The 12,112-nt window shown below is 41.2% G+C and overlaps 4 protein-coding genes across 7 annotated transcripts; 2 read left to right on the top strand and 2 right to left on the bottom strand.

Annotated features, from left to right (window-relative positions):
- Positions 1–33: 33 nt before the first annotated feature.
- alkbh2 (alkB homolog 2, alpha-ketoglutarate dependent dioxygenase) lies at positions 34–2,461 on the bottom strand. Its single transcript, XM_071513629.1, has 4 exons — positions 2,300–2,461; positions 1,231–1,532; positions 953–1,151; positions 34–870 (listed from the first exon to the last, which is right to left on the bottom strand). The coding sequence occupies exons 2-4, from the start codon at positions 1,514–1,516 to the stop codon at positions 561–563; spliced, it is 795 nt and encodes a 264-aa protein (XP_071369730.1). The 5' UTR covers positions 1,517–1,532; positions 2,300–2,461; the 3' UTR covers positions 34–560.
- Positions 1,998–5,948, top strand: unga (uracil DNA glycosylase a). 4 transcript variants are annotated; one of them, XM_071513627.1, is made up of 7 exons: positions 1,998–2,211; positions 2,567–2,771; positions 2,861–2,956; positions 3,701–3,798; positions 4,022–4,110; positions 4,202–4,380; positions 4,462–5,948. In XM_071513627.1, exons 1-7 carry the CDS (start codon positions 2,114–2,116, stop codon positions 4,600–4,602), a joined length of 906 nt encoding a protein of 301 aa, XP_071369728.1. In that variant the 5' UTR covers positions 1,998–2,113; the 3' UTR covers positions 4,603–5,948. The 4 variants fall into 4 exon arrangements, with proteins under 4 accessions (XP_071369728.1, XP_071369729.1, XP_071369726.1 ...); XM_071513628.1 differs by having other exon boundaries at positions 1,998–2,215; positions 2,571–2,771; XM_071513625.1 differs by having other exon boundaries at positions 1,998–2,215; positions 2,559–2,771.
- Positions 5,949–6,213: 265 nt separating this feature from the next.
- Positions 6,214–9,946, top strand: pxmp2 (peroxisomal membrane protein 2). Its single transcript, XM_071513620.1, has 5 exons — positions 6,214–6,422; positions 6,918–7,040; positions 9,224–9,386; positions 9,592–9,711; positions 9,813–9,946. Exons 1-5 carry the CDS (start codon positions 6,313–6,315, stop codon positions 9,879–9,881), a joined length of 585 nt encoding a protein of 194 aa, XP_071369721.1. The 5' UTR covers positions 6,214–6,312; the 3' UTR covers positions 9,882–9,946.
- Positions 9,932–11,990, bottom strand: isg15 (ISG15 ubiquitin like modifier). Its single transcript, XM_071513621.1, has 2 exons — positions 11,331–11,990; positions 9,932–11,164 (listed from the first exon to the last, which is right to left on the bottom strand). Exon 2 carries the CDS (start codon positions 11,147–11,149, stop codon positions 10,673–10,675), a length of 477 nt encoding a protein of 158 aa, XP_071369722.1. The 5' UTR covers positions 11,150–11,164; positions 11,331–11,990; the 3' UTR covers positions 9,932–10,672.
- Positions 11,991–12,112: the final 122 nt, after the last annotated feature.

Raw genomic sequence — 12,112 nt, 5'->3', positions numbered from 1 at the left:
CTCAGTTATTAGACACTTTATTATACACTTACTCAGAATTGCAGTGATTGCATTTCAGCCATGAATACATTGCATAAAGAGGGCATCAGTAAAGTTCTGTTTGAAAAACACAATATGACTTTATGACAGGGAAAAATCACTTTGAACTCCCACTTTCTGTTGGCACATTGCAACTGTTCCATTTGAGATCTACAGTGTGTCAGTTGTAGCAGCAGGTTGGACTGGTGGTTAGAGAGACCGTCCTTCAGCCGGAGGACTCAGGATCAAGCCTCTGTGTCGGCGAGCATCCACCCTGCTGAAGTGTCCTTGAGCAAGACACTGAGTCCCTCAGGCGTTTTGTTCTGTATCTGACCTTGCACTCTGTCCTCAGTGGAGGGTGGGGAGCAAAAGGAGAATTTCCCTAAAGATTAACAAACATTTCAGGAGCAAGGACAAATACACCAAACAAAAGGCTAAATGCACCCAAAGGAAAAGAATATTTGTTTGACTTTTTGTAATCCCTCTCAGCACCATCAGCATCATCATACTGCCCACCAGTCACATGGTGCCATGGCTAGCTCTCATCTCTTGCAGTCCAGTAGGATGCGTCTAAAGGTGAGGTTGATGCGAGGCAGGAGAACCCTCTTGCGAGCAGGCAGGCTGTGGTACCAGAAGGTGTTGGTGGGAGCGTTCATGAGGAGCAGGCTCCCATGAGCAAGCTCCAGCTTCACTGGTTCAATCTGTCGACAGCTCTGTTTTCCCCGGGCATCCCTGTGCCGGAAGACGAAGTCTCGCGCTGCCCCCAGAGAGAGAGAGGCGATGGGGCAGAGGGGATCCAGCTCCCTCTCATCGTCACGGTGCTCACCCATGTGATCCTGCCCATCTTTGTACCTGGTGGAGCCAAGAACAGGCTCAGCAGGGACGCGAATATCAAATCGTGAACTTTTCAAATTGGCGCTCAGTAATTCCTCACCTGTTAACCAAGACAAAGTTGAACGTCTGTCCTGTAGTCTTCGTAACAGCATCCCGGATATATTCCAAGGTTGGAGTCCATGGGCGGGCTAAATGTTTCACTCCAGAATAAGTGTATGTTAGTCCTGCATCTCCATACGTTGCCTGCTTTCTGGGTATACTGTACACCTTTCCAAATACCTGGACCTTTGCTTCTTCCCCTGGAACAAAAACAACAAAGACCATTCAACTACACAGCTATTTCTGGTCATGACTTTGCGGGAAGGGTCGATACAGTACCTGCTAAGTAAACCACCTCCTCCTCCAGCTGTTTAAAAAGGTGGTCTGCCTCCTCCTTGGAGAAGAGTAAAGCGTAGTCACAGTCCAGGCTTTCCGCCTCTATTTTCTGCCAGGGAACAGGGTCAGAGAACTCTGCAAAAGCTGCATCTTCATCTTCCTCAGCATCCTCCTTCATCCCCTCATCATTACACTGCTCCAGTTTGATTCTCTGACTTCCTCGTAGGTCATCATCGGTGGCCCCATCACTGCAGGAACGCTTCCGTCCCCCAGTTACAAACCTATCCATTACAGCAACCTGCTGTCTGTGATAGTTTCATCAAGTTTAATTTACAATTTAAGACACTGACAATACCAGACAGAATGAAACATATCACCAATTTTGAAACTGAAATAGATAGAAAAACCTTTCCACCTGTCAGAATCTTCTTAAACATAATTTTAAGAAATGATGTGTTGATGACTGAAATGCTAACGTTACTGTATTCAGGACCATTGAATCTATAGGCTATACCTGAAGACGCGCTTCAGGTATAGCCTTCAACAGAAGATCTAGACATGACAAGAAAATCCTCTCATAATAACGACAAAATATCTCATTATTATCAAAAAAGAGCCAACTTGGCGATTTTGTTCAAGATGCATGCAATACGATTCAGTACCACTTACTACCGTAGCCTGCGGAAAATCCCTCCTTGTGCAGCAGTCTGCCCTGAACAGCACCCGTCTCATTATCATAACCCTGCCTACGTCACACTGTTTTGGCGCGGAAGGAGGACGCATGTGAGGAAGTTTTCCAGGGGATTTCCGCACAAATATAGAACCTCCTTGACATTACCCAGCGAACTAGTTAACGTTAACTTAACGTGGTGGCAAGATTAGCAAGATGATTGGACAGAAAACTATCAATTCCTTCTTCTCGTCTGTCTCGAAAAAGAGAACTTCTCAGGACCTGAATGAAACCGAGGAGGATACCAAAGACGAGTCGGTGAGCGTCACTTTTGCCCCAAACTGGGTTTAAGTTTGCTAACTAGTTGCGAACAGTCGCCAGGTGTGTATCTGGTAAACTTACATTATATCCCCGTGGATATTTGGATATCACTCACTCTGATGTTGTTAATCTCCTGTCTGAAGTGTTGTCATCACTTCCCGACATTTTCAGCTCACAAGGCTGTGTTCACAAGCGTCACTGTTCGTGGCTTTTGTCAAAGGTGGTGCGCAGCCACCGCAGCACGACAATGTTTGTACTGTACGGCAGACGGTCTCTACAACTCATTGCACGGCCAGCCGCACAAGTTTCACCAATTTTGTGTTTTGCTCAATATACTAAGATTGGGAGGAAGAAGGGGAAGTCCCCAGCTGCAACCGAGGCAGAGCCGACCTCCCCTCCTCCTGCTCCTCTGACCCAGGAGCAACTGGACCGGATTGCCCAAAACAAGAAAGCAGCTCTTCAGAAACTCGCTTCCACTCAAACGCCAGATGGATTTGGGAAGAGCTGGAGCACGGGACTGTCCAAAGAGTTCGGAAAACCTTATTTTAAACAAGTGAGAGGGAAAACCGCCACGTTATCACGTTGCACATTGTGTCGCTCTGTTATTGTGAACGCTTTTTAACAAGTTCACCTCTCTCACAGTTGACGTCCTTCGTTGCTGAAGAGAGGAAACGCCACACTGTGTACCCACCAGCTGAGCACGTCTTCACCTGGACACAGATGTGTAACATCCGAGATGTAAGGTTAACAATACGGTCATACCTGTGACACCCAAATATAAAGCATAAAATACTAGTTAGCTGTCTGTATAAGCTTAATATGGCTTGGCATAACTTCCAAGGCAATTCGTTGCCTTGGAAGTTCTCTCACCCCCCCCCTCCCCCTTCACCACAAAGGCCATAAGTATCAATTTTCAGACAGTTTTTGCAATTTCCAATTTCGCAAACAGTACTCTTGACCAAAGCAAGCATTTATTGCAGATCTGCAAGGAGACAAATCAAATGAACCATTGAATCCTTGTTGTTTGTCTCAAGGTGTTACCATAAGGTATTCCCTTATATTCAGCGATACACACAACCTCCTCCTCCTTGGTGTAGCTTCCTGCATCTGCACTAAAAAGATAACCTTCCACATCCCAACAGGAGTTCATGAGGAAGATACATTGGAAAAATACAAAGTGCACAAATTTTATATAATGCTACAAAGAATGGAAAATCCATTATCAAATATTAACAGGCTGAAGTTCATTCCTTCAAGGAGTGACTGTAAATCAGTTTCCATAAACTGACAAAATCCAGTTGTGTCAAGCTATTCTCCCTTTTTGTGATACGATTACTGAAAGCCCAGTGCAAATATGTGGCTAGCACATAAATATCTGTTGAGTTCAAAATGGCGGTTAGATGTATTAGGTGAGCTTTGAGTTAGTTTGGCAGTAATTATCACCATTGCCTCATTAATAAGAGTGTCTGCCTCTAACTCCAGGTCAAAGTGGTGATTCTCGGCCAGGATCCGTATCATGGTCCCAACCAAGCCCATGGATTATGCTTCAGTGTGCAAAGACCAGTTCCACCTCCACCCAGGTAAACGTGGTAGCATCGCCTTGTTTAAATCCTTTTTAGCTGTGTTGACAAGATGTTCCAACACACAGTACACACAACTGAAGTTTTGTATTGCAGCATTCCTACATTGCACTGTGAACTGGTCAGTTTGGCTAAATAATTTTTTATTCCATGTTGGTTAGTATTAATAATTCTGTATGTTTTTTGATGTATTGATCAGATGCTTAAACCCTCTCATTCTCAGTTTGGTGAACATGTACAAGGAATTGGCCTCTGACATTGAAGGCTTTGAGCACCCTGGACACGGAGATCTGACTGGATGGGCTAAACAAGGTATTTATTTAAAAAAAAAAAGCAGTGTATTAAATATCTACACACCAAGATAGCTGTCTATCATCACTTGACCCGCCCCCCTCTCCATCAGGTGTGTTGTTGCTGAACGCTGTGCTGACTGTTCGGGCGCACCAGGCCAACTCCCACAAAGACAAAGGCTGGGAAACCTTCACTGACGCTGTGGTGCAGTGGCTCAGCTCCAACTCAGAGGGCCTCGTCTTCATGCTGTGGGGATCGTACGCTCAGAAGAAAGGAGCGGCTATTAATAGGGTAGGTGTACTCTCTGTTGTGTTAATACGCACACTACTGTACTGACGCCGACTAAAGCTTTTTTGTATTCTTGGACTGTAGAAACGTCACCACATCCTGCAGACTGTGCATCCGTCTCCTTTGTCGGCTCATCGTGGATTCTTCGGGTGCCGGCATTTCTCCAAGGCCAACGAGCTGCTGAAGAAATCTGGGAAGAAGCCTATAGACTGGAAAGCACTCTAAAACATCATACATGTGTCTGTACTGAACATGCGTGTTGATCAACTACAGACTAAGACCAATCCATAAGCTGATTTTCTATTTTGTTTCAACAAAACAATTGACAGTTTCCTTCATAAAAACATTGTTCATTTTGTTTGTGCTGTACACTGAAGTTCCAGCCATTTTCCCAAATTAACAGTTGTGATACGTCTTTATAGTATTTCATCGGCAACGCTACAGTTTAACATTGTTAATATGTTTGTGTATTCTGTTTTATAGCACATTAAAGTTTGCTTTTGTACTTTTTACTGAAACACTGGTTCCATAAAGTGAATGTACCTTATGTCTCTGGGTTTTGCCCAGCGCAGCAAATCTTAAAATATGCTTTCTTCTTCAGATGCCATCTTGGTTTTCCCTGCTCATAGAGCAGGAGCAGGTGCTGTCCATGCTCAGGAGCAGCATCTCAGGATCAGTTTGTGAATTGGAGTGTGTCCAACAACCCTGGAAGAATAAATCAAGGCAGTAGAAACTTAGCCTCTAATCTTCATGTGAAATTTGAGGTGATAAAAGGCACAAGGCTGAAGATCATTTAAAGCAAACTAATCAAATGGGGAAGATATCTAGGACTTGATAACAAAATTTGTAATCAATTGTGACCCAATGTTTATTTATGATCTGATCCCTAGTAGAAAATAATTCCTGCTTTTACTAACTCTGTGGTCTAATTGATGACCCTTTCAAACACTGTGTGCATCTTTCAGTGGATGAAAATCCAGTCACAGATGAGTGAAGTGGGACCCGGAGCCCAAAAGGCTATGAAATTGTTTTCACTCACCTGTTTAAGGGGAAAACTACCCAAACAGAATTGCCATTTCACTTTAATGATCTCAAGTCAGTCTAGGTTTCTGAACATGAGCATGTGTCTTTCAAAGCCAAAGACAAGTGTGGCAAGACTGTGATGTTGAGAGACATCACTGACAATAAATGGTAAACCAAATATGAAGAAACATTATCTCGGGTGATTTCTCTAGGCATATGGGCACATTTGCTGGTTTGCATCCGTTAACTCTGCTATGAGGTGAGTTCATTTTGATGTGAAAGCCCAAAACAATCTGATAAAGTAAATCTCCCATTCATTGTCAGTGGAATAGCTCCTGAGTTTTTTTCTCTTAATATCAGGGTAATCACCTAGGCTCTTGGTGATTTGTCTAGTTTTGGGACAGTTGTCATAGAGAGTCCATGGACATAATAGTATTAATTTTGTTACAGGGATTTTTGAGGCACAGACTAAAAAACACCACTGGTACAAGGACTTATGTGTCGCTTAGCAACCACGTTTAACTGTTCAAGAACTGAAAAACGTTTAACTCATTAAATGTCATTGTGATTAAAAATGAAATCTTTATTGAACATTTGCGTTCTCTTTTGTTATTTATTTTTTTAGTGTTGTGTTATGGTGATTTTAGAGCAGCCCAGAAGGTTCTAGTTAATTATGTTGTTATTAGCCAATAGTCCAAGGAGGTTAGTCATGTCTGCATTACTTTTCTAACAGAGCGGTTGGTTTGGACGTGATGAAGGCGTGACTGTAGTGCACGTAGTGACGTCAGGGGTCTGGTGAGCTGAAATAGTCAGGAAGACGTGGAGCTCCTTTGCTTTGCTTAGCTTCAACTTCGCTTCTGGTATTGTGTTAGTGGTAATGTTAGCGTTACTCGTCTAGTTAGAAAACTGACAATGCCTGTGGAGAGTTTGCCGATCCGAGATTCGTCCATCCATGTGCGGTTGCTGCAGCAGTATTTGGTTCTTTTGAAGAAATATCCCATTCTAACCAAGTCTGTAACGAGGTCAGTGTGGTCATTCATTCACTGACATGTTTGGTTTGTTAATGCCTTACAGACAGGTGTTTGTGTCCAACTGCCATGTTTGCTCAGTTTGATAGTTTGTAGAGACAAGTTTACTTGGACCAAAGGACAGGAAAATAGTCAAATCATTGCAATTAGACTATAAGCATCTTTGTCCACAGTTTGCCTTACCACATTTGATTTTATTCCAGTATTGCCATTTGTTGACAATTCCTACTTGCTTGTTGACTTAAAAGTGAAGCCTCTTGACCACTTTATTTGCACTCTGACCTCTTGGCTCATAGTCATCTGGTTTAAACCAATCAGCATCTGGCTTGGGAACCTCCCCTAATTACCTAACAACTTACAATAAACTTACCATGGCTATTTTTGGATAGATGTTGATGTTTATGATACCACTTTATTTCATAAGCATGACTTGTTATGAATCTACCTATTGTATCTTGATATAGATGTGTGTGTCTTTGACATTTTCAGCGCCATCCTCTCAGCTTTAGGAAATCTTCTGTCTCAGATTTTGGAGGCAAAACACAAGGCTAAAAATGGAGCTCCAGTCAAGGAGATTGACACAGCTGGAGCTACACGTTATGCTATTTATGGGTGAGCTGCATGTGCCGATTGTTCCTGAACACCAAATCACAGGAATTTATACAGAATGAAAACTTTGTAGGGGAGTTTGAACTGGCTATGATGCGTGAACCTGGACTCATCTACAAGAAGAAAATTAACGTAAGGGTGACTTCCAGTTAGACTACAATGTTGACCAATGTAAAATATTTCAACCATAGGGCTACATAATTATTATCATCAATTGCAAAGTTAAATATAGCTCCAAGCAGCCATAAGGTGTCCGGGAACGGCCTAGCCATTTAGTCATGAGGAAAATATGAGAAAAAAGGAGACAAATAAAATCTGTTAGGCCTAAATAATGTCTTTAAACTATTAGAGGAACATGCAGATCACACCAATAGGCTGCATTAGCATATCAGAATATGGTAGTCATGGCATGAAAGATTAGCATAGTAGTACGAGTAATCAGCAGGCATCATACAATGAACTATTAGTATATTACACATTAGCAGTAGAAAAAGATCATACTGTGAATACAGCAATCTAGAGCTATCAAATCATTACTAAATCCAATATGTATTGGATGCCTCATTGATGAACACATGCCTCAGTAATGTGTTCATCATAGCTGCATTTTGGCTGGTCCCCAACTGTTGCCACCCACTGGACGGCCCATCGCCCTGCCACTGAATGAAGGCCTGCTTGACAGTAAGGGCAGTGTAAAATATTATGGCTGGAATAATGACTTGAGTGTATCTACTAACTCGCTAGTGACTCCAGGAATAGTGCCCAACTCAGATGTGCACTAGACACAGATGATCCGTTCCACCATTTTATTACAGGTAGAGCATTTTCCTTAGCTTGGATTGGTTGGCTGGTAACAGAACAAAGAAGAACAAAAATCAATAGGATGTTCACAATTTGAATGTATTTTAAACAACATTAAATATTCCTTTTTTTTTTTTTTTTACAATGAATCATTAATTCTGCAGGATCCATATATACAGGCCTACCAATCTGAATGGCATGATCAAACGTTCTAATAAAACAAACAGTAACAATCATCAGAAATATATAGCCATTCTGTACATCAAGAAACAAACCATAAATTTACTAAACAGAAGTAATCATCCTTGAATGAGTAAACTGAACTTACTGATCATTCACAAAATCCAATCTAATAAGGAGGAACAATACACCAGCCTGCAGTCTGCCTCTTTGTCTGAAGAGTTTGCCGCAGGTGGACCTGATTGCATTTGTACATAATGAGGCTCTGCCTACCCAAACAGGAAGTGAAGAAGGCAAAGGCTGGGGTCTAGTGGGGATTTTTCACAGGCAGAGTTCAAGTAACTGTCATGAATTCAAAATTGAAGATAAAATTCTGAAAATCAAGACATTTATATACACAATTATTGCAATTTAAAAAAAATATTTTTTACAATTAGTCAAACTATTAAAGAAATATAGACATTTGACTTCCATTGTGTACATGACAGCCAAATTCAAAACTTTGTCAAAAAATATTTTTTTGAGATAAGATGAAACTGCATACAGGTCATCTACAATGTCTACTGAACATGTCATGTAGTTTTCATGAAGATTGGACTCATATCAAGCAAGAATGTAGCCTACATGTGTACAGTATTGTTTACATTAAGACATTTACATGCTCAGCTCAGCTCAGTGTCAGTTTTGCAGATATCAACAAGCCTTATAGATTGTTTTTCAATGAAAGCATGAAGATGCCTGTGGGCAATTTTGGTGAAATTTTAACATGCAGTTATTTAGTTTTACAGTTTTTGAAAATATCTGAGTGATGGACTTCATAATTTCCACATACTTGCAGTGTACAAAAGTTTCCTCTCCATTGAGCCAACAACCTCATGAGGTTTTAACATTTGAACTGTTGCTGTAGTGCCACCATTAGGCCAGTTTCCCTATTTCAGTATACCTAGTTTTAGACTATACTGTATTTCTCTGCAACCTTCTGCTGGCAGGCCTATGGGCCGCCTAACTACTGATCTTATAACATAGTTTGCCCTATTAAGATCTAGTCCTATATGTTTATCTTAAAGTTGACCCACCTGTGTCACCCTGCTGCTTACATTTGAATGAGTTGTAAATTGATCATTTCCCAATAAATTATCCCAATAATTTACTTGCTAATATTTGATACTTTTTGCTATTATATGAGTCATTGTTGCCTGTTTCAGATTGTTTATTACTGGACCAGTGAGCCACTACTTTTACCAGCTGATGGAGGTGTGGATGCCGAGCACAGACCCGTACTGTATCGTCAAACGTCTGCTGTTGGATCGGCTCGTCTTTGCCCCCGGCTTTCTGCTCATCTTCTACTTTGTTATGAACATTCTGGAGGTGAGTCATCATGGGTAATCATGTAATGTTTTTATATTAACCTATTGGATATTTACCAAATGTCATGGTCCATTGTCGTCATGTGTCATATGCAGTATTGAATATGTTATTCTTTAAGCTACTTCAAATATGGTCCTTCATATATCAGACAAAGGATGCTGTGCAAAGTTGTAAACTGTAAACATTTTCTGACATCTATTCTCAGGCTAAAGGGTGGCAAGACTTTGAAAAGAAAATGAGAAGTAGTTACTGGACTGCTTTGAAGATGAACTGGAAAGTTTGGACTCCCTTCCAGTTCATCAACATCAACTTTGTGCCTGTTCAGGTAAGCAGCGGCAGATTGTCATCAAGCAAAGGATGAGTCAGATCGAAACTATTTGGGAGTTTTCTTTTCCTGTGTCTTTTTCTGTCTGTTCATACTTTCAGTTCAGAGTGCTGTTTGCCAACATGGTTGCCTTGTTTTGGTACGCTTACCTTTCATCTGTGAGGAAATGAAGCTTCTCAAGGTTTCTCCCTGATCATGCATTTGGAGGAAAGACACGGCGGCTGGGGAATGCTTCTGAATGCCAGAGAATCGAGCCGGTACAACTACTCTACTCTTGGTTGTACGGTGGACCACAATTCACACACAGTAGCTCTTCTAATGAACTAACAATGAGTTTAAGTCATTGTAACATGTAATTGGCACTGCTGATGTTGATATTTTGAACACATGACTGTATTTGTAATAACTATTGTAAATGTAGTAGTTTATAATATTATGTAATTCATATTTTTCTTAGAGCAATGCCAAAGTCTTGTAAAATGTAACAGTTAACCTACAATTCTGTGAGTGAAACAGTCTATTTTTAATATCTGAATAGGAAATCCTAAAGGAAGCCTTTTTTGTTACCTCTTGTGGCCTCGCACCACACTGCCCTAATACAGGATATAGCTATGCAGGGCTAAATGTCACTAGTTTCTCAGGTCAAAAGAAAGAAAAGAAAGAGGTACAGAAAATGTTAGTTTTACATGTTTATTGTTTTTTTGTTTTTTTTACATAGCCTCTGTTAACAATGTAATATGACATGTTGTCTTTGATGTCGTTGTCAAAATAAAACTACACAAAACTATAACAAACATTTTCTTAAGATTAATAACAGGATTACAAATTCTGACAGGCTATGCAAACATTGCTTTTTCAAAATAATAATAATAAAATAAAAAAATGAACTAATATTTTGTCGTGATTAATTTAAGATAAATTAAATAATGCTTCATATGATCATGAAGGTTTGTGAGTGTCCTCAGCCTCCTCTCAGGCGGAGAGTCAGGTGGATGGTGCTTCCCGCTTGAACGCCGTAGTCCCACAGCTTGCCGGAGTCCATCTGCCTGCCTTGGTAGATCAGCCTCTGCTGGTCCGCCGGCACGCTGTCCCGCCGCTGAACCTTCAGCTTGAAGTCGTCCACGGTCTCAGCGGGTGTGATCTCGAATGTGCGCATCTGGCCCTTTTCGTTTTTCAGGAACACCTGGACTGTAGCCGGTGTCGCCGGCTCAGTTACCAGCACCATCACTTGAGATCCGTGTTTCAACCCGTAGTAGCTGACAGACCTTGAGTCGTCACTGAGGTCTATCTTCTGGCCGTTACCGTGTTTCAGCCTCTGCTTCTCCGGAGACACTTTGAAGATCTGGTGGACGAGGCTTTTCAGAGACGCCACTGTGGTGTCTGGCTGCACCTTCAGGGAATGGTGCTCCCCGTTCAGCATCGTGATGATTAACTCCATGATGAAAGTTATTGCCTGGAAGAGTATTACAACACAACTTTGTATGATTCAATGATGACTCATGATTAGGCCTACTTGATTTTTAGTAAACTTGCCTTAGACATATTCTATCATTTAAAACAAGTGACGACAGTGTATTTCTGTTGTTACAGCTTTGATACAGAAACTCACGGCCTCTTACCTTGTTCTTGAGAAATACAAAAACAGTTGATTCCTCTGATGAGCTTCAGCGACCCGACTGGAGACCCTTAGTACTCTTCCACCTCCAACAAAAGACGTCTGTAACTCTCTTGCAGCAAGTACAGCTGAAGTTTCAGCTGACTGGTGTTTATAGGCGCCAGCTGAGCGGGTCGCCCCGCCCCATTACGTTAAGATTCGTTTTCCCTTCCTAATAGTCTAATTTTCGGTTTCTATTCTCCAGTCATGAGTTCGCTGAAATGTATCATAATAAAGTTTGGGCTTTGCTCCAACTGGGCCTCAATGAGGACAGTTTATGAATTCACCAGCTTAAACCCTGTTTTATCACAGTGATCCGAGAAATAACTACCGTTATTAAGGTATAATAGGCCTTGTATTAACACCAATTTACCTGAAACACAGATGGCCTGAAGTATAAGGTTAGGATGTGTCCAGTTGACATAAGATAGGCTAAATCATTAGGTGAACAAATGATTTTAATCGTTTATTTGATTGGCAAACAACCACTTTCCCCCTTACGTGTAGCCTAGCATATTTTATGACTCTCATGACTTTTCAGAAATGTTCTCTAAAGTGTTTAACCTAAGTCAGTGTTATTAGCCTAAAGTGTTAGAAAATTGATGAAATAAGGCCACATGAAAATAGTGATCTAAATTATAAATACAAATTATAATCTCCCTTCAAGACACACATCCACAGGAAACAGACTGTACCAACATGCATTGCTCGAAACTGATACTGAAACTAAAGAATTTCTGAGGTATC

This window comes from Centroberyx affinis, unplaced genomic scaffold (genome assembly GCF_046629955.1).
Source record: "Centroberyx affinis isolate AG114_WGS23_722 - 3 ecotype Tasmania unplaced genomic scaffold, CSIRO-AGI_Caff_v1 ptg007379l_1, whole genome shotgun sequence".
NCBI lineage: Eukaryota > Metazoa > Chordata > Actinopteri > Beryciformes > Berycidae > Centroberyx > Centroberyx affinis.
The sequence above is the reverse complement of the archived record's forward strand: the minus strand, read 5'-3'. Positions and strand labels throughout refer to the sequence as shown.

Bases quoted from the DNA above. Each gene is read 5' to 3' on its own strand.
- pxmp2 (XM_071513620.1), top strand. From the start codon at position 6,313: ATGCCTGTGGAGAGTTTGCCGATCCGAGATTCGTCCATCCATGTGCGG. The intron at 6,423-6,917 runs GTCAGTGTGGTC...TGACATTTTCAG, and splicing joins CTAACCAAGTCTGTAACGAG to CGCCATCCTCTCAGCTTTAG. The intron at 9,387-9,591 runs GTGAGTCATCAT...ATCTATTCTCAG, and splicing joins TTGTTATGAACATTCTGGAG to GCTAAAGGGTGGCAAGACTT.
- unga (XM_071513625.1), top strand. From the start codon at position 2,114: ATGATTGGACAGAAAACTATCAATTCCTTCTTCTCGTCTGTCTCGAAA. The intron at 2,216-2,558 runs GTGAGCGTCACT...CAATATACTAAG, and splicing joins AGGATACCAAAGACGAGTCG to ATTGGGAGGAAGAAGGGGAA. The intron at 4,111-4,201 runs GTATTTATTTAA...CCTCTCCATCAG, and splicing joins GACTGGATGGGCTAAACAAG to GTGTGTTGTTGCTGAACGCT.
- isg15 (XM_071513621.1), bottom strand. From the start codon at position 11,149: ATGGAGTTAATCATCACGATGCTGAACGGGGAGCACCATTCCCTGAAG.
- alkbh2 (XM_071513629.1), bottom strand. From the start codon at position 1,516: ATGGATAGGTTTGTAACTGGGGGACGGAAGCGTTCCTGCAGTGATGGG. The intron at 1,152-1,230 runs GTACTGTATCGA...TTTTTGTTCCAG, and splicing joins GGAGGTGGTTTACTTAGCAG to GGGAAGAAGCAAAGGTCCAG. The intron at 871-952 runs GTGAGGAATTAC...TGGCTCCACCAG, and splicing joins AACTTTGTCTTGGTTAACAG to GTACAAAGATGGGCAGGATC.